This window comes from Pteropus vampyrus, unplaced genomic scaffold, assembly GCF_000151845.1.
Source record: "Pteropus vampyrus isolate Shadow unplaced genomic scaffold, Pvam_2.0 Scaffold483, whole genome shotgun sequence".
NCBI classification, from domain to species: domain Eukaryota; kingdom Metazoa; phylum Chordata; class Mammalia; order Chiroptera; family Pteropodidae; genus Pteropus; species Pteropus vampyrus.
The window spans coordinates 1,751,990-1,771,630 of record NW_011889264.1 but is presented as its reverse complement, the minus strand read 5'-3'; the positions used below and the strand labels follow the sequence as shown (position 1 = coordinate 1,771,630).

General features: G+C 38.4%; 1 protein-coding gene across 2 annotated transcripts in view; it reads right to left on the bottom strand.

Annotated features, from left to right (window-relative positions):
* Nucleotides 1–13,574: 13,574 nt before the first annotated feature.
* The window catches only part of ZFHX3 (zinc finger homeobox 3), a 237,774-nt gene continuing 231,707 nt past the window's right edge, over nt 13,575–19,641 (bottom strand). For both annotated transcript variants that reach the window (XM_011382599.2, XM_011382600.2), the window contains exon 10: nt 13,575–19,596. In XM_011382599.2, coding sequence (XP_011380901.1) covers nt 17,858–19,596 — 1,739 coding nt within the window. In that variant the 3' untranslated portion in view covers nt 13,575–17,857. The remainder of the gene's footprint in view (nt 19,597–19,641) is intronic.

Below are 19,641 nucleotides of genomic sequence, written 5' to 3'. Positions count from 1 at the left end.
GAGGAACCTTCATATTACTTTCCATAGAGGCTGTACGAATTTACATTCCCATTAATAGCACACAAGGGTTCCCTTTTCTCTACATCCTTCTCAACACTTATTTCTTGTATTTTTGACAATAGCCATTCTAACAGGAGTAAGGTAATGATACCTCACTGTGGTTTTGATTTGTATTTCTCTGACGATTAGTGATTTTGAGCACCGTTTTATATACCTGTTAGCCATATGTACACCTTCTTTTGGAAAAAGTCTATTCAGTTCCTCTGCTCATTATCTAATTGGATTTTTTTCTATCGAGTTGTATGAGTTTTTTTTTTAATTTTTACTTTTTAATTATAGTTGGTATACAATATTATATTTGTTTCAGGTGTACATCATAGTGATTGGACATTTATATATCTTATGCAGCGATCACACTAAGTCTAGTAACCATCTGTCAGCATACTGTTATTATAATATTATTTACTATATTCCTTATGCTGTACATTACATTTCTGTGATTTATTTTAAAACTAGCGGTTTGTACTTCTTAATCCTTTTCACCTTTTGTGCCCATCCCTCCACCCGCTTCCATCAGGCAACCAACAGTTTATTCTCTGTATCCATGAATTTGTTCGTTTTGTTTGTTCTTTAGATTCCACATATAAGTGAAATCATGCAGTATTTGTCTTTCTCTGACTTATTTCACTTAGCATAATACTCTCTAGGTCCACCCATCACAAATGGCAAAATTTCATTCTTTTTTATGGCTAGTATTCCATTGTACACATATACCACATCTTCTTTATTCACTATTGATGGACACCTCGGTTGCTTCCATATCATTGCTTTTGTAAATAATGCTGCAGTGAACACAGGGGTGCATATATATTTTCAAATTAATGTTTTCAATTTCTTCAGATAAATACCCAGAAGTGGAATTGCTAGGCTTTGTGGTAGTTTATTTTTAATTTTTTGAAGAATCTCTATACTATTTTTTTTTTCATAGTGGATGTACCAGTTTAATTCCTAACAGTGCACAAGAGTTCCCTTTTCTCCACATCCTCATCAGCACTTACTCTTTGTTGATTTTTGGATTGTATTCATTCTGAAAAGTGTAAGGTAATGTCTCATTGTGGTTTTGATTTGCATTTCCCTGATGATTAGTAATGTTGAGGATCTTTCCATGTATCCATTGGCCATGTCTATGTCTTCTTTGAAGAAATGTTTATTCAGGTTATCTGCCCATTTTTCAATCAGATGATTTTTTGATACTGAGTGGTCTGAGTTCTTTATATATTTTGTATTTTAACCCCTTATCAGGTATATCATTTACAAATATCTCCTCCCATTTAGTAGGTTGCCTTTTTGTTTTGTTGATGGTTTTATTCATGGTGCAAAAGCTTTTTAGTTTGATTTAGTCCCATTTGTTTATTTTAGGGTTGTTTTTTTACTTGTTTTTTTTTTGTTTTTTGTTTTTGTTTTTTGTTTTGCCTTTGCCCTAGGAGACCTATCCAAAAAAGTAATTTCTAAGACTGATGTCTAAGAGTTTACTGCCTATATTTTTGTTTAGGAGACTTAATGGTTTCAGGTCTTACATTTAAGTCTTTAATTCATTTTGAGTTTATTTTTGTATTATGGTATAAGAAAATGGTCTGGTTTCATTCTTTACATGTATCTGTCCAGTTTTCTCAATATTGTTTATTGAGGAGACTTTTATTATTATTATTATTATTATTATTATTATTATTATTATTATTATTTATGCCTGCAGCACCTGGTCTTCCTAGGTGGTCTCCCACCTAAGTACTAGCTAGGCCCGATCCTGCTTAGCTTCTGAGATCAGACATCGGGCTTGTTCAGGGTGGCATGGCCGTAGACCACAGACTGTGGCTCCACTTGGATGTGAACCCAGGCCCTTCCGCGTGTAAAGCAGATGTGCTGTTACACTATGGAACCATGTTCAAGGAGACTGTCTGTCCCCCACTGTATCTTCTTGCTTCCTTCATTGTAGAATAATTGACCATATAAGTGTCAATTATTTGTTTCTGTAAGTAAGCTCTTTATTCTGTTCCATTGATCTGTGTGCCTATATTTGTGCCAGTACCATACTGTTTTGATTACTATAGCTTTGTAGGATAGTTTGAAATCAGGGAGCCTGATAACTCCAACTTTGTTCTTCCTTCTCAAGATTGCTTTTGCTACTTGGAGTCTTTTATGGATCCATATAAATTTGAAGATTATTTTCTGGTTCTGTGAGAAATAGCATTGGTATTTTGATAGGGATTACAGTGAATTTGTAGATTGCTTTGAGTAGTATGGACATTTTAATAATATTAATTCTTCCAATTCATGAGCACAGTATATCCTTCCCTTTATTTGTATCTTCAATTTTTTTTTCATCAGAGTCTTACAGATTTCAGAGTATTTTACCTTCTAGGTTAAGTGTATTCCTAAGTGTTTTATTCTTTTTGATGCAATTATAAATGGGATTGTTTTCTTAATTTTTCTTTCCGATAGTTTATTGGTGTATAAAAATGCAGCTGATTTCTGAATATTAGTTTTGTATCCTGAAACTTTACTGAATTCATTTATTAGTTCCAATAGTCTTTTGGTGGAATAGTTAGAGTTTTCTTGGTATAATATAATGTCATCTGCCAATAGTGACAGTTTTACTTCTTCCTTTCCAATTTAGATGACTTTTACTTCTTTTTTTTTGCCTGATTGCTATGGCTAGGATTTCCAATAGTATGTTAAATAAAAGTGGTGTGAGTGGACATCCTTGTCTTGTTCCTGATTTTAGATAAAAAGCTTTTAGATTTTCACCATTGAGTAAGTATGTTTGCTGTGGGTTTTCATATGTGACTGTTGTTATGCTGAGATGTGTTTCCTCTATACCCACTTTGTTGAAAGTTTTAGTTATAAATGGACATTGAATTTTGTCAAATGCTTTTTCTGCATCTGTTGAGATGAATATATAATTTTTATCCTTCATTTTGTTTTTGTGGTTTATCATGTTTATTGATTTTTAGATATTGAACGATCCTTGCATCCCTGACACAAATCCCACTTGATCATCATGTATGATCTTTTTAATGTATTACTAAATTCGACTTGCAAATATTTTTTTGATAGTTTTTTCATCTATGTTTATCAGGGACATTGACTTGTAATTTTATTTTTTGTAACATCTTCTGGTTTTCACATAAGGGTAATACTGGCCTTGCAGAATGAGTTTGGAAGCTTTCTTATTCTTTAGTGGTTTTTTTTGGAATATTTGAGAAGGATAGGTATTAATTGTTTGAATGTTTTATAGAATTCACTTCTGTAGCTATCTGGTCCAGGGCTTTTGTTTGTCAGGAGGTTTTTGATTACTGATTCAGTTTTGTTGCTAGTGATTGGTCTCTTCAAATTATTAGATATAGGTTTTTATTTTGTTACTTTAAATGTATTATGTCATTCTTTTTGGCCTACAAAATTTCTGCTGAAAAATCATAGTCATATTGGGAAGTCCTTGTATGTAACTATCTGCTTTTCTCTTGCTGCTCTTAAGTTCTCTGTTTTTCTTTATCTTTGACATTAATGTGATGTATCTTGGGGTGAGCCTCTTCGTGTTCATCTTGTTTGAGACTCACTATCCTACCTGGATTTGGAGGACTGTTTCCTCTACTAGGTTAGGGAAGTTTTCAGCCATTATTTCTTCAAATAGGTTTTCTTTCCCTTTTTCTTTTCTCCTTTTGGGACCCCTATGCGTCTATTGTTGGTACACTGGCTGTTGTCCCTGAGGTTCCTTAAATTATCTGCACTTTTTTTTTCTTTTGTTTCCATTGAGTTATTTACACTACTTTGTATTCCAGACTACTGATTTGTATTTCTGTGTTATCTATTCTACTGTTGCTTCCCTCTAGTGTATTTTTTAAATTTAATTTACTATATTCTTCAGTTCTGATTGGTTCTTTGTATTATTTTCTGTCTCTTTGTTGAAGTTCTATTTTAGATGAACTCAACTCTATGTTGAGTTCATCTATTTTTCTCCCAAGTTCATTGAGCATCTCGTTTTGAACTCTTTATCTAGTAGATTGCTTGCTCTTTTTCATTTAGTTCTTTTTCTGTTTCATTCTTTCTATTTTTTCATTTGGAACATGAAAATTTCTCCTAACTTTGAATGACTCTCGGTGTTTGTTTCTATATATTAGTTAAATCTACTACATCTCCTGGTCTTGAAAGTGTGATCTAATAAAGGTGTTACATAGGGCACAGTGGTGCAATTCTCCCTGGCCACCAGAGTGAGGTACTCCAGGGTTATCTCCTGTGTGGGTCGTGTATGCCCTTCTATTGTGGTGGGTGGGGCTGACCTTCAGGCTGACTGGCAACTTCTATGGACAGTCTTATGTGTGGGGCCTGGCCCCACAGAGTGGGTTGCTTTGGATATGATCTGGTGCTAGCCAAGGCTCCCCATTGAGTGAATCAGTTGTGGAGCCATTTGAGTGGGGCTCTGGTGAAAGCTACGTGGGCTACTGGATGTGTCAGATCTGGAACCACTTGAGAGGGGTTCTGGTGCAGGCCAAGGCTGGCCACCACATGTTCTGGGCTTGAGGCAGCTTGGTAGAAGCTATGATGCCAATCCTCTCCTGTTGATTATTTTAAGTGAAATTAGTTTTCCTGAACTTTTAGGAGAAATGGATGAGTTAAAATAACATTTTTAGCTAAAAAAGGGCTCTATTAATCCCTATTATATTATTTTCATGAAGTCTTCAAAAATACGATCTCATACTCTGAGAATTCTTGATCCGTTCCCTTTCACTCAGTTTTAACTGGGTACTCTTGAAGAGGAATTTTTATTCAAAAGGCTAATCAGTTCTCTGTTCTGCTTCCGTAAATATGCTTGATGCATAGGCTGTACTTGAAATTGACTAAAGACTCACCTTCCCTTTTGTTTGATCTGAACTACAAATGTAACTGTTTGTACCCCTTAGCAACTCCTGCACTTTGTTAACACTTTGTAACTGCCAGTAACCCATAGCAACTCTGGCCCTCGTAACTCATTGTAACTACCTGCTACCATAGCAACTCCAGCTGCTTTGTAGCAGCCTGAGTTCAAATTACCCAGTCAGGCGGTGCCAAAAAGGGTCTGTACAAGGAATGTTGCAACTGAGCTCTGGGCCCAGATCTTCAGAGCACTGGCTCCTCTGAGACTGCCAGGGTAATAAACCTGAGTTCTCCAGCTCTCTGAGTGCTGCTTGGTTTCTCGCCGGTCTGATTTTGGATCTTTTCCACAACACTCTGGCTTGTTGTCATGCTGGTTCACTCATATGTGTTTTTTCACATCCCACTTCCTCCCTGTTATCCCTGTCTTACTCAGTTTGAACTCTTTTGACTGCATTTTCTTCTCATTGTGGCAATTTTTCCTAAAAGAGAACTTGAATTCCAGCCCTTTCAGGTCTAACGTTGCTTTGCTTCTCAGCTCCCCGACCTCATAATTAGAGCATGCAAACCTTCTCCTGGTGTTAGCTGTTCTCATGAGTACCTGGTTATTTTAGGGTTTCCCTGTTTTCAAGCTCATCTGTCACCTTTTCTTCTCAGATACTTATTGATGTCATGCAGGACATGTAGCTTTGATGATTTTTCTCTTTTTGCTCATACTTTGGGGTTTGTGAAGATACCTTATGCCTAGTTTTTTAACCCTTTTAGGAAAAAAGGTCAGCTCGCTGCCAGCGTTAATTTAACATCACACATAGGAATGCCACATTTTTTAGGATTTGACATTTTCAGCAATTGAAAATTACTATATTATGTAAATGGAAATACCACTACTAAAAACAGAATGCTATAAATAGGATGATTTCATTTGTTTCCAAAGACTATCGATATACTAGAGTGATGAAAAAATAATAATAAAAGCAAGATATTTCATGGCAAGCTTTGGGGGTAGGGTTAGGTCTGTAATCCATGAGTTATCTCGGGGTAAACGCTGCAGCTGCAAGTGCTGCTGATGAGTATTCTCAAGGCAGATGGGAAATGAGTTAATAGATCTTGCTTGTGGATTTCGGATTTCTTATTCTAGTCATTCTGTTTTCATGAAGTGATTGAGATATTTAAAAAGTTAGCTTCTATTACACTTTTCCCAGGATTACTTTATCCTTATCTTTAATGATAGTTTAGCTGGATATATAAACCTACATTGTTAGTTCTTTTTTCTCAGTACCTTGTGGCTATTACTTTATTATATCCTATATCTGTTTTACTGATTAAAAAAAAATCTGCTCACAGTCTTAATTGTTATATCTTGGTCAAATATTAAATGTAAAGAGAAAAATCTTGAAAGCCATTAAGGAGAAAAATAGCTTTATAGATTACCTATAATTTCACTATAGGACTTATTTATCTTTGGCATGTCATGTGTACATTCTGGAAAATGGCCATATTATTATCTCTCTGATTACCACTTATTAAGTTTAACTCAGTTATTATATTTTTCATACATAGGATTTTTTATTATTTTCTTCAGTCTTCTTTTATTTCATAATTAATAGGATTGTAAGCTATTAGATTTTAAGTAAATCCATCTCTTGATTCTTAAATTGTTGGTTATCTTACTAAAGTTTTTCACGTGATTTGGAATTTTAATTTGGGGGTTTAGCTTAATGGAAGTTTTTTCTTCCTCACATCTGTCTTTATATTCACTTATTCCTCTGTCTTTGAAATTGCCTCTGCACTAGCCATAAAGGCTTGGTAAAAGTTACCCATGAAACATTCTGGTCCTGCTGCTTTTCTTGGGGGAAAGGGAGATACTTACTTTTATAGCTCTTTAATAGTAAAAAAGATTTTAAAGTTAGAGGGGATGCTCTGTAGGGCAGACCAGTTAAATGGAGCTCTAGAAGTTTGCATCTCATTTTTCTGTACTCAGCTTCTTTCTGTGCATTTACAATTGAACAAATGGAAATATCTTTATTGGTATGAGATTTTACAGAAAAAAAATCATAAAAGTATTCCATGTATTTTTTTCTCATGAGCCAGCTGAAGAAACCAGCTAGTGAAAACTGAAGGCAAATTTCAGACTTCATGTTCATCTAAATCTCACTATTAGGGTTATATTCTTATGTTCTTTCTAGGCTTGGGGTGAGGCCTAGCTTTCAAATATTTTACAAACATTTGCATTTTAATTTTAAAAAATAACCATATATTTCTCCTTTCAAATAACTACTTAATACCACCCTTCAATTTAGAGGACAGCTGTGGAGAATTTTAACTGGTACTTCCAAATTCCTAAACTGTTTTTTTATTGCAATTATATTCTCTCCTAAAAAAGAAAACATTTGTCTAGTATAGTTTTTATCCTTTCCAATTTAATTTTTTCATTGATTTCTATTTTCTACTAGTAGTAGCTAAAAAATACCCCTCTTCTTTTATTTTAGAGAAAGTTTGGGGACTGAAATATTTTTAAAGTGTTTGACCTTGACTTTATGTAATTCTATTCGTACTTACCCATTTAAGACCTCTCCTCCCACATAAAACATAAATATGAGGGAGACTAGCCTTTCCTCCATGCAGTCTTTAAGTTACTAAGTTATTCAAACATTAAATGAAAATGTAGAGTAGGAGGCTATCCAAGGATGAAACACATACATGAATCACTACCATAGAAGGCATTACATGGGTTGTTATAAGGCATCAGAAAAGGGACTGGGCAGATGTGATAGGCCACAGAGTAAATGAATTAGTTAAGCCTTTAAATGGAGAAGGGATAGTACAAGTTGTGTTTGGAAGGTAGAATAGTTTTATTGGAGCAGGTTATCTTCAGATAAGTGTAGTGGGAAAGATAACTTGGAACAAATCTTGAGAGTTTTAAAGGTAACAAATTAACACTTTAAGAATTTCACTTATCATAAATGTAGTATGTGCTCAATTAAAGTAGGAACAGATTTTTGCCGAAACAACAAACATAAAACAAAAACATAATTTAAGTTTAGCAAGAATAACTAGTGTTGGTTGGGGCCTGATTTTTATCATTCCTCTGTATTGCTCATTTCAGGGTGAGAACCACACTTTCAAATGAATATATTTCCTTGAACCACATTTAGTCTGAAAAATGATCTGTGTGAAGGAAGACATTGAAATGAAATGTTTTTTTTTTAAAGACTCGAATAACTTTATGAATAGTGATAACCTGGTAGTCAAGGGAAAAGAGCTAAAATTAGTGTTTTACTGTTAGTCCTACCTCTGCAACCATGTGCTGACTTACAACTTTAAAATCTAAGAAATTGTTTTCTCACTCTATGTGGCATTGTGGCAAGGACAAAAGTGGGTAGAAGAATTTATGCATTTACTTACCTTTCTTCCACCTCTGATCACTGTGATTAAGCAACTGTGAATTAGTTGCAACTCTTGATCCTAGCAGTGAATAAGCAACGTATCATGTCCAGATAAATCAGTTTCCTGTGTTAATTAAAACATTTTGGGAAATTTTCTAAGTGTGTAGGTAGCACCTTTGAAAGGTATGCAGGACTCTTACCTCATGCCCTTCCCAGCTGAAATCACTAAAAATACAAGACAAAATATATGAAAGAATGGTTCTCGAGACACTGGATATCACACAGTGAAGGACAGTGTTCCCTCAGACATGAAAAACAAAAAAGTAAGCCCCATGATTATCTCACCTTATTGCCTGAGGGCTTCCAGGGCACAGGATGAGGAACCTAGGTGTAGCCCAGCAGACTGAGTTGAAGGGAGAAAGCTGAGACTGAGGAGACCAAGGCAGACAGAATTTTCAGGACAGAGTACCAGAAAATCTCTGGAGATCTTCACAGGGTCCCCTGCAAATATTCAGAAAAGTGCTGACCAGTGCATGCATGTTAGGAAATTACTTGAGACTGGGGATAGCACCTGATGCTCATACATGGCGGTGAAGAGTATGTGGGACATTTGAGTAGAATTATCAGAAGTGGGGAACAGTTAGCCCTTGACTAAATGGTGCTCTGGTCCTGTCCAACAAAACTTAAAAACAACACTGGAAGAATACTGTTTTCAGTAACAAGTACATCCCAGAACATACTAATCATTTATAGGAATACAGAAATATCCAACACTCAACAAGGTAAAAATTCACAGTGAAAGATTACTAGACATGCAAAAATGCAGGAAAACACAGCTCATAATGAGAATAATCAACTGAAACCGACTCAGAATTTATATATATGTTAGCAGCAGATGACAGTAAAGCAGTCATTATAACTGTATTTTATATGTTCAAATGTTAAGTAAAAACACAGAAGATATAAAAGAAAGACCCAAATCAAACTTTTAAAGAGGAAAACTATAATATCTGAGATGGAAAAAATACACTGGATGGGATTAGTGCCAGATTAGTAGAAAAGATTAGTGGACTTGAAGACATAGCATCGAAAACTATCAAAAATGAAACAGGCAGAGAAGAGTAACTCCTCCCCTCAACCCTGCCCTGCACAAAACCAGAGTATCAGTAAGCTACAGGTCAGCTTCAAATAGCCTAAGACTTATATAATCAGAGTTCCAAGGTAGGTGGGGGAGGAGTGGAAGGGATAGAAAAAAATATGTTTGAAGAAATAATAGCTGAGGAATTTCCAATTTTGATGAAAAGTAATACTCCACAAATCCAAGAAGCTCGACAAATTCCAAGCACAAGAAACAGAAATAAAACTACACCAAGGCACATCGTAATCAAAACATGATGTGATGAAACTAATGATAAAGAGAAAAAAACTTAAAAGCAACTAGAGAAAAAAATACATTAAAAATAAGGATTACAGCAGATTTTGTACTGGAAACAATTCAAGTGAGGCAACAGTGGGGCAACATCTTTACAGAATTGAAAGAAACAGATTCCACTGAATACAAATCAGACTTTGAAAACTGTTCAAACGATGTCAAACTTAGAAGCATATAACAAAACAATCAGACACTGTATGATGATATTCTGTCTACAGGCAATATGCCAAAGCTACATTTATGCATTATTATCTTCATAGAAAAAGAAAAAAAATCACCCACTAGTCATCCCCCATAGCCTTTACTAGCTTTCTCATAACAGTATTGACAACTTTATTTCCACCACCATCATTGTTCCTGATTTAAATGGAGAAAGTTCACAGAGTCATAGCCTCATAAAGCCTGTATTACCAATGAGTTCTTATATGTACAAGCTATTATGAAAACACTCTACTCAACTCTTTTTCTCTGGGCTAATTTAGTTTTTACTCTCTTGTTCCCATGCCTCTTCTAGATGTTTATTTTGCAGGTTACTAGAATAACAGTATTTTAAGAAACTCTTCCTGTGTTTTGGGGTAGAAAGATCCTCTTGCAGTATTCTTTTGTATTACTTTTTCAGTTGGTTTCATGAAGTATTCATTTACTCTTTCGGACTCAGTTTAGATGCTCTCAACCTGTGTATCTGAACCACCCCCAAACAAGCAGTGGTATTGGACATATTGTCACAACCTATTCCATTTTCTCTGTTCTCTAACCCCCAGGCAAAGTGAAGCAAGAATATGTCTTGTCTTGCAAACAAAAACAAACTACAAGCCATCCTTTCCTCTGACCAAATTAATCACTACAAGTTGGTCATTGAATGAAATGCAAGCTCCTGTCCTGTACAACTCATAAGCAGAAGCTCCCTGAGGGATCTCTGGACTCTCTGAGGTATAGACAGGCAGGCAGGCATCAGATATAAGTGTATGGCAAAGGTCTGAGGGGACTGACTTATGCAACTACAGTCCCCAAACCCTCTGTGAAGTAAAGGAAGTTAGAAAGCTTCGATCACAAGGGACTTACAGCAAAGAAGTAGAGAGTTAATACAATAATAGTAGCAAAAGATATTTAGCACCCGGTATGTTCCAGGCATTGTTTGAAATGTTTTATATATAACTAAACTTCACTACAACCCTATGAAGCAGGTACCATTATCTTCATTTTACAGTGGGAATAAGTAACACAAGCAATTTGAAGCCTATCAGTCTGACTCCTGAGCCTGCATTCTCAGCAACTCTCCTTTAGTGTCAGGAAGCGGTGTGGTGGGAAGAAGGCACACTGGATAGAGACTAAATGCATTGTTAGTGCCTTTTCCCCTCACTATCCTGAATACCTGAGATAGATGTCACCCACTTTGCCTACCTTCTTGATCACTTTGAGGAACAAGCAAGAAGTAATTGTACAGGATATTTTTCAAGTGTCATGCAAACATAAGGCATCATGAGGGGCTCAAAAAGACAGCTGCAATGCGTAAGGGAAGAGAAGTGTATTGAGAGTAGCAAGGCAAGGAATAGCAAGTGTCCAAACGAAGCTTTTGGTATTACAGAGTATCTGCTGATGCGTTTCTCTCTTGCTGGTCCTAGTTGTTTTTAGCACTCATTTCTCAGGCCAACGGATACTGGCCCAAGAGTAAAACAGTTCTTCTGAAAGTTTTCATTCCTATGTTAATAAGGGATTCATAATTTGTATTAAATAGTCTCTTTATCTGCCTGTTGCACATAGGATAAGAAATGAAGCAGTTATAAAGGATAAAGAACACATTTACTTTTACACCTGTAATTAAAAAAACTGGAAAAGATAGAGAAGAATCAAAACTAATTGGCCAAGACAGCTTCAAAACATATGCCTTTAGTTTAAAAAAGAATGAAAGAGAAAGGGAGGGGTGGGAAGGAGAGAGAGAGAGGAAGGAAGGAAGAAAAATACACACCTTTGCTATGAAGTAAAAAGTAATGGAAAGCTGCCTCTACTTGAACGGCCCTGAGCACTAATTTCTTTGTGAGTTTTGGCATGGCCTTGACTGGTCCACCCCCAGCAGTAATGTACAGAGACGGAGCGAGCACATCTGTCCTGCTGTAATTAAGGCTGCAGAGCAGAGCAGCAGGTGCAAACTTCTCATCCTTCAAGTTGACTCTTAAACTGCTTGTGCTCTTGTAACTTAAAGTCTAAACTTGTTAAAAGTGAGATTTGGAAGGTCATTAGTCTATAACAGGAGCTAGCCACTGCAGACATTTCTTTAAAGCAAAATTAGAAACAGCTACTAACGCACGTCAGCCGTTTTAAGACGTTGCCATTTCACATTTTCCAGAGGGAAACACCATTAATTCCGAGGAGATTAATATCCATGGTAAGCATGATATTGAAGCCAGATTGGAAGACTTCTTTTCTCTTAAGAAAAAAACTTCCAGTATCTGAATGAGTCCCTTACTCAACCTTCTCTCAATGTAATTTAGGTGCTTAGAGATTTTCTGATAGAAAGGGTTCAATCATCACTAAGGTTTTGCCTTATTTTCTTGTTAAAAATTTATCTTTAGAAGAATTTGAATTGTAGTCACCCTCCTCCAAAGAGCTGAGGCAGCAAAACTAGTTCCATTTAAAACGTTTCAATGTGATCCTGCCAGGCCCTAAAATAATTATAGCTTAGAAAGGCAGACATGGCTTTGGGTCTGAACAACTTTTATCATACTATACCTTTTCATGGGGTAGGAAGAAAGATCAGTGATATAACTGTGTGCCAAGAAAGCATACTGAGATAGAAGCCATCTGCTTCTGCAGAACACTCAAAGGAAAGGTGCAGTGCTTGGGGAAAGATCACTGTTTCATTAGGGGCAGTGACACTACTTGTTTGGCTTAGAGGTTCCAGCACTGGTGATGGAATCAGCTATTCCTTTCTGAGCACTTAGCAATGCCGGTGCCAACTGGAGAAGTCTTTGAAATTTTGAGTTAATAGGGTCACTGCTTCTTCTTGAATGCCTGCTGAAGGAACTAAGAAGACTTGGTTGACAATGGCTGTCTGAGCCAACAGAAGAGGGGTTCATGGCTCAACTCCTGGGCTAGAAAAGACCCCTGTTGGCTGAGGACAGATGCTGCAGAACTTACAAGGATGCTGTTAGCCTGCAGTGCTGTCCAGGCCCAGCTGCACAAATTTTGTAAATTATTTTTCAGCTGTGGCTTTAGAGATGAATGGAGGGCCTCTGGGCCAGATCTTGGATGTACTCATTAATGAATTTCGGGCATTTTCTGATGTAAGGGGTGGTAGGGGGAGGGGAGGATTGATAAGAGGACTATTCTCTTGTATGTAGGAACTACTAATGCTATTATTTTGCAGACTGTTCTTATCTCAGATTCTAGGGAAGGTAAATGTAGTCAGTAATGTACTTAATTCAACTTACCTTTCATACCCTATCATAAACACCAGATCCAATTCCCATTTCAGAGAAGTCGAACTTACCTCTCCCCTGGCCATCAGCAGAACTTTTGCTCATGGTTATGCCAAGTGTCTAATGTTCTTATATAAACATTTGAATTAAAAATGTGAGTGCTATTAGGGCTCTCTGGGGCCAAATATTATCTAAGCTGCTAGGCTTACTCTTCTCAATGAAATAAGCTAGTTAGCATCACCGCCAAAATCTCTGGCACTTTTATGAGTGCCAGGAGATGGGAAATACAAGGACACTTAGATATACCAAAAAGCTTATGTACCTTGGAATAAGTGTCCCTCCACACCCAACCTCGAGATACTGTTCAAATTTATAATTCGTCAGTCATCCATCTCTCTCTCACACATGCACACATACAAAATCTGTTGACAGAAATTTTGCTCATATTTTTTTTAATGTATCACAATGAGCAGGAAACATACTTGATGAAATATTTTCAAAGGAGTATATTCAATTACCATCTACAATCAACTTAACTATGACAACAAAGTTTTTGTGACAAATTTTTTTTTTCAGTTTGAAAGTTCCACGTGGTTCTGTTTGTTAGTCTCCATGTATTTTGGTACAGTTCGAGATCAGCATTGTTACAGTAACAAAAAAAGCTAACAAGACTACATTATAGAAAAACACCAAGAACATCATTTTTGGTTTCACTTGCTCTATTTTTTTTTGTTATTTTTTTTGTTTTGTTTTGTTTTTTTTTTTTTGTACATTGCAAAGGCTGTTCATATACCTTTTCACCTCAGGGTCATGTTCATTTATGCTTTCTTTCCTATCCAAACTTGCCCCCCTCCCCCCCTGAAAAGTAAACAAACAAAAAAAACTAGTCAAAGCTTTGTTTCACAGTGGGCAGTATCTCAGCGCCAACAAACAACCAACTCAATTTATGCTTCTATTTAAATGTTTTAATTTAATTTATTATTTAAAAAAAATATATGTCCATGAACATCAAGTGCACTGGCTTGGGTCACTGCCTCTCTCTCCTGCAACTTCCTGCCATGCCTGATAAACTCAGGTTTAAACACATGCCGTCTGTTTTACTTTTATTTTCAATCATGTAAAACTTTGGCCACATTCATCTCTTAAATAGCTTTTAATTAAAAAAAAAAAAAAAAACGACTTCCTAGATTTATGAAACTTTCTGTATGTGTGTGTGTTTCCTTCTTTTCTTTTTGGAAGTATGGAAGAAGGATGGATAAAATAATTCATCCTGTGGATCAGTGGTGCTGTGACTGATATCTAGCACCAACCCACACTATGGAGTACTTGAGAAAAAAACAAAAACAAAAACAAAATATGAAGTGTCAATGGAAGTGAAGAACTGATTTAAAAAACGAGATATCCTGTTCAGTTACCTACCATGCAGCAGACAGGAGTAAATTCTCTGAGTGAGACCAATCAGTTGAACGTTGTAGTGAATTCATGCTTTGTAAATGATACTGGTCACAGCCCTGGTGGATGTCAGCCCACAAACATCTTACTAGCTCATGTTTGACTTCTGATTTTCAACATCACTGACTGCTTTGCTACTTCTGGGTTAATGCTGAGAATTATTTTTTCTTTTTTGAATGAACATATACGTGGGCGGTAAAGTTGTAGAGGAAAGCATTAAGTGCACAACCCACTCGAGGTTGAAACAATCACATAACCCCTCTGAGGAACACTGGTGGGTGGAAGCATGCTTAGCCAATCTACCCAACCAAGCACCTTGCTGCTGCCAAATACACCCACAGGTCAAGGCATGGCATAACAAAACACTGACAGTCACTGTGCCTCACAGAGGGAGGATGGCATAGTAGCTCAAAAGAGGGGCGGGGAGAGAAACCATTGGGGAGGGGGTGGCAAAATTACAAGGAAATGAACTTAAAGTTTGAGGGGGGAGGGAAGGGAATAGAAATTGCACTATTACCAAGCAATATCATTTTTAAAAACAAAGTTTACAGAAAAGACCTAGCAGAATTTGACAGATAAAGCTAGTGTTAAATTGTTAATTGGTATCACATAGAGAACCAAAAACAAACAATTTTTTTCTATATGATACAGACACAGAGTAACATACAACAGTTAATGGCAAAAAATATATATATATATTTCATAGAGTTACAAACGATAAAATAATGGAAAACAAAAAACTGTACAACTTTAAATTTTAAAAATGTTCATCTCAAACACAGGGAGAAATACAAGAATTCTTGTTAAAAGAAAATAGCTTGTTAAACAGCAAATGTTTTGTGTACTTGTTTTTGACACCTTATGCTACAACTGGATACTGCTATGAATAGTTAGATGGTATTCTTTAATATTTCTACTTTAAAAAAATTAAAAAAGGAATTTGCACTGTGCATCAGCCTAGTTAGAAATATGTACAACAGTTCAGGATCTACTCTTTCATTAAACTAAAAACAAATTCATAAAAATAAAACAGTCCCGGCTAAAAAAGACAAGACAAAAAAAGAAAAAAAGAAATCCATTTTCAGATCTTGGAATGCTCCAGTCTTTTGCGAAGTTGATGAGTGGCTTCAGCACTGGGGAAAGAAGCCCGGAAGGTGACCGACAGAACCTGCGTTCACAGTCTTCAAAGTTCCCTTTTGAAACATAAGGAAGAGAATGAAGGGGAGGATTTCACACTTTGGGGGTAAGGGGAGATTGTTTTTGTTGATGTTTGGCTATGAAAGTGAAACAGCAAAGCATCTATTTGTCTCCAAAATCTACAGTATAGCAGCACAAAGTTTTCCTTTTAAAGTTCAGACCTTTTTTTTTTTTTTTAAGAAAGGGTGTATGGTGCATTGTGTTGTGTGTTACAGGAATACGGATATTAACATAAACACAAGTGCCTCATATACGGTTTCTGTTTTGCTCTCCGTACATTGCTATCTGCTTCTTTGTTGGCTGCGCTCTGGATCACTTGCCGCTCAGACTGCCTAACATAAGGACAAAACTTTGAAGTAAAAAATGTGTCTTTTGGTATATGGACTTGTCATTAACAGCTGCCTCTCTGCTTGCAGAAGAAGCACATAACAACCTGGGAATCTTTTGTTTTACTCCTTTATTAAACTAAGTCTTGTTTGTTTAAATCAGAAACAAATTCTCAAGTAACAAGAACCCTTTCCCTTTTTTTTCTGCATCAGCAGTGAAAGGGTGTGTCTTTGGATTTTATTTAAAGCATGAAATTTCTTCTTCTGAGAGAGGAAAGAAAACAAAACAAAAACAAAAACCATACCCCTAACCAAAAACTTTTTTAGAAAAGAAAAGCACACAGTCCAATTACACAAATTGAAACAAATGTTTTAGTTTAAGAAAAGAATATTTGAAGCATCTACCAAACGAGGGAAAGGGGTGAAAAAAGCCAACAGAAGGTTAAATAAAAAATAAATGCACAAGGCTAACAGACACAGGTAACTAGAATTATATGCCTTTAAAAAGTTTCAACTCCCCAACCAAAAATAATCTGTGAGGATCCTAATGACCCCTAGAACCCTTTGAAATTCTTTCTTTAGTTTTATAAAATAATTCTGCAGCTACCCTCTAAGAAATGAAGGCAGCTACGTTAAGTGGGAGATTACAGGATGGGAGGTGGGAAGAGGAAAGAGAAAGTGGAATAAGGGACAAAGGGAAGAAAAGCTTAGGCGAATCAACAGATTGCAATCTATCTGCTAGGAATGAACAAGACAACATCAAATGAGGAGCTGTCAGCTGGACCATACAAAAAGCTAAATGTACACAAAGGTTTTTTTTTTTCCTTTTAAATCTACCATACTGCTTCAGTTCATTTCCAATGCAACAATCTACTCAACACCAAAAATGGTCATATCTACCATAAATACAGAAAGTCAGTTTTTAAAACTTATTTTTTTAAGCTACGAGTCCTCAACACTCTTTGTGTGTGTGGGTTTTTTATTTTTTCTGAAAGTGGGAGTGCTTAACTTTTCATCTTGAAATTGGCTTCAGCAGAAAAGCTATCCTTAAAATCCCCAGAAAGCTAAAGCAGTTCACATTGTTTTTCTCGAATACTTTCTGCCCATTTTTTAAATTAAGAAAAAAAAAATCTTTTCTGGAACAAAAACTAAAAAAAAAAAAAAAAAGAAAAAAAGAAAAACCGAAAAAAATATATAAAATAATGATTCTGGAAACAGAACAAAGTGTGAGCGATTGACCTGAGAATAAAAAGACATTACATTTCTTTTTTTCTTTTAGCAAGCCATTGGTATCTGAATGCTAAGATAGCAAGAAATTTAAAACTGGAACAAGGTGGACTGCTTTCCCATACAGTGCATGCCGGGCTCCTCTGTGCTATCGACGTGGGGCGTTTATTGAAAAGGGGCAAATATACAAGGGTTAAGCTCCAAAGACATTAGGGAGGCCCTGCGGACTTGTTTCCCAGACCAATAGTACCTTCAAAAGGACACAATGTAACAAGGTTAAGGGGCGTTTTCTTTATATATTAAAAGAAAAAAGAAAAGACGAGAATGTAAAAATCACCGGCATAGATAGGTATATGGGAAAACAACCCACGCTTTTTCTTTTTTTCCTTTTTTTTTTTTTTTTTTTTTTTTTTGGTTAGAAGCTTTGGAATTGCAGTTAGTCTATTTTTGAAATTGGTTTGTTATTAACTTTTTTTTTATTTAAATTCATTTGTTTGTATTGTTCATCTTCAAAGCTTACAATCTGAAGGTGTCCGTTCCTACACTGGTCAGACCACTGTCCTTGGGGCAGCTGGGGTCTTTGGGACCCTCCACCGGGCTCGCCGGTCCGTCGGACTTTTGGCTGAGATCCGTGTCAGACTCCTCCGAATAGTCGTCTGTTGGCATCGAGGGCTGAACCCCTGAGGTGCTGCATGAACTTGAGGTAACCGTTGAAGATGAGGAGAGAGGAGGAAAAGAAGGGGGCTTCGTGGCCGAAGCCCGGGAGACCACTTGCGGCCAAGACTTCCTGGAGGCGTGAGGGGACGCGGAGGACGAGGAGGGGGCGGCGGCCGACGGGGGAGGGGGGCTGTCGTTTGAGTGAGCGGCAGACTGCGAGGTAGATGCGGTGCTAGGATCGGGGAAGCAGGCAGAGTGAGGTAATAAACTAGGGTGCTCTTTGGCGTTTCTTGCTGCTCTCGTGATTGTTCTGTGTTTGTGCAAGGCCGACTCGAGATGTTGACTCAGAGCTTCCTCCCCACAGAGCGCGCTCTCGCACGCCAGGCAGTGGTACGAGCCGCCGCCACCGCTGCCGCCGCCGCCGCCGCCACCGCCGCCGCCGCCGCCGCCGCCGCCGCCGCCAACGCCGCCAACGCCGCCGCCCGTGGGGACGTGAAGCACCATCTCTTGCAGGTTCACCACAGACTGGCCGAAGAAGCAGAGGGACTTCAGGTGGCTCCTCGCCGCCTCCTCGTCACCGAAGCCCGCCTGGCACTTGCGGCAGACCAACTTGTACTGCACCTTTGGAACAATGAAGGGGTCGTAGAGGGAGTCCGCACTTTTGCTTTCTGCTTCTGGCTCGTCGGGGGGTTTCGGCAGGAGGGGGGACACCTCACGGGGTGCGTTTTTCTGCTCTTCTGGTTTGGGGGATTCTTTGGCAGGGTCTTTGTCTGGGGAAGCAGCCCCGGGGGGGACTGGGGTCTGGCTTGCTTTGGGCTGCTGCTGCTGCTGCTGCTGCTGCTGCTGCTGCTGCTGCTGCTGCTGCTGCACTTTTTGCTGCTGTTGTAGTTGCCGCTGCTGCTGCTGCTGGATCGCCTCCTGCAGACTCTGCTGGTATTGCTGGTACTGCTGCAGTAGGGAGCCCGGGGACAGCCCCATCAGGGCCTGTGACAGCGCAGGGCTGTAGGGGAACAGGCCTTCCATGCCATACATAGGCTGCAGGTACCCGCTCTGCAGGGCGCCAGGGATCTGGGGGGCATAGTAAGGAGAGAAGCCTGGTACAAAGTAAGGAAGGAACTGGCTCGTGAGCAACGCCGTGGGGTCCGAAGTCAAGGCTGCCTGCAGGGCCTGCAGCTGCGCAGGGTCCACTGCATACTCCATGGTGGGCAGTGGGGCTGAGATCGTGGCTGCGGCTGCCGTGGGGGCCTCTCCTTTCTCCTTCTTGGGGACAGGCAGGGGTTCCCCTTTCCCTTTGTGTGCCTTTTCCTTCTCCTTTATCTTCTCACTGTCTTTGTCCTTGCGTTGCTGCTGTGGCGGGAGCTGTGGTGCAGGTGGCGGCTGGGCTGCGGGCGGCGGCTGCACCTGTGGCTGCTGCTGCTGCTGCTGCTGCTGGGGTTGAGGGGGTTGCTGAGGCGCCATTGCCATCGTGGCTTGTGCTGGGGTCGGGGAGCTCAGCGACGCTGAGGACGGTTTATTTGGTAATCCAGATGTGGGGAGGCCAGGGGAAGGAACTGTTGTGCTGGGCAGACCCATCAAGTTAGGTTTTGGAGACGTTAAAGCTGAAAAGAATGGAAACGAGAAATCACGTGTCAGTCTGGATGGTG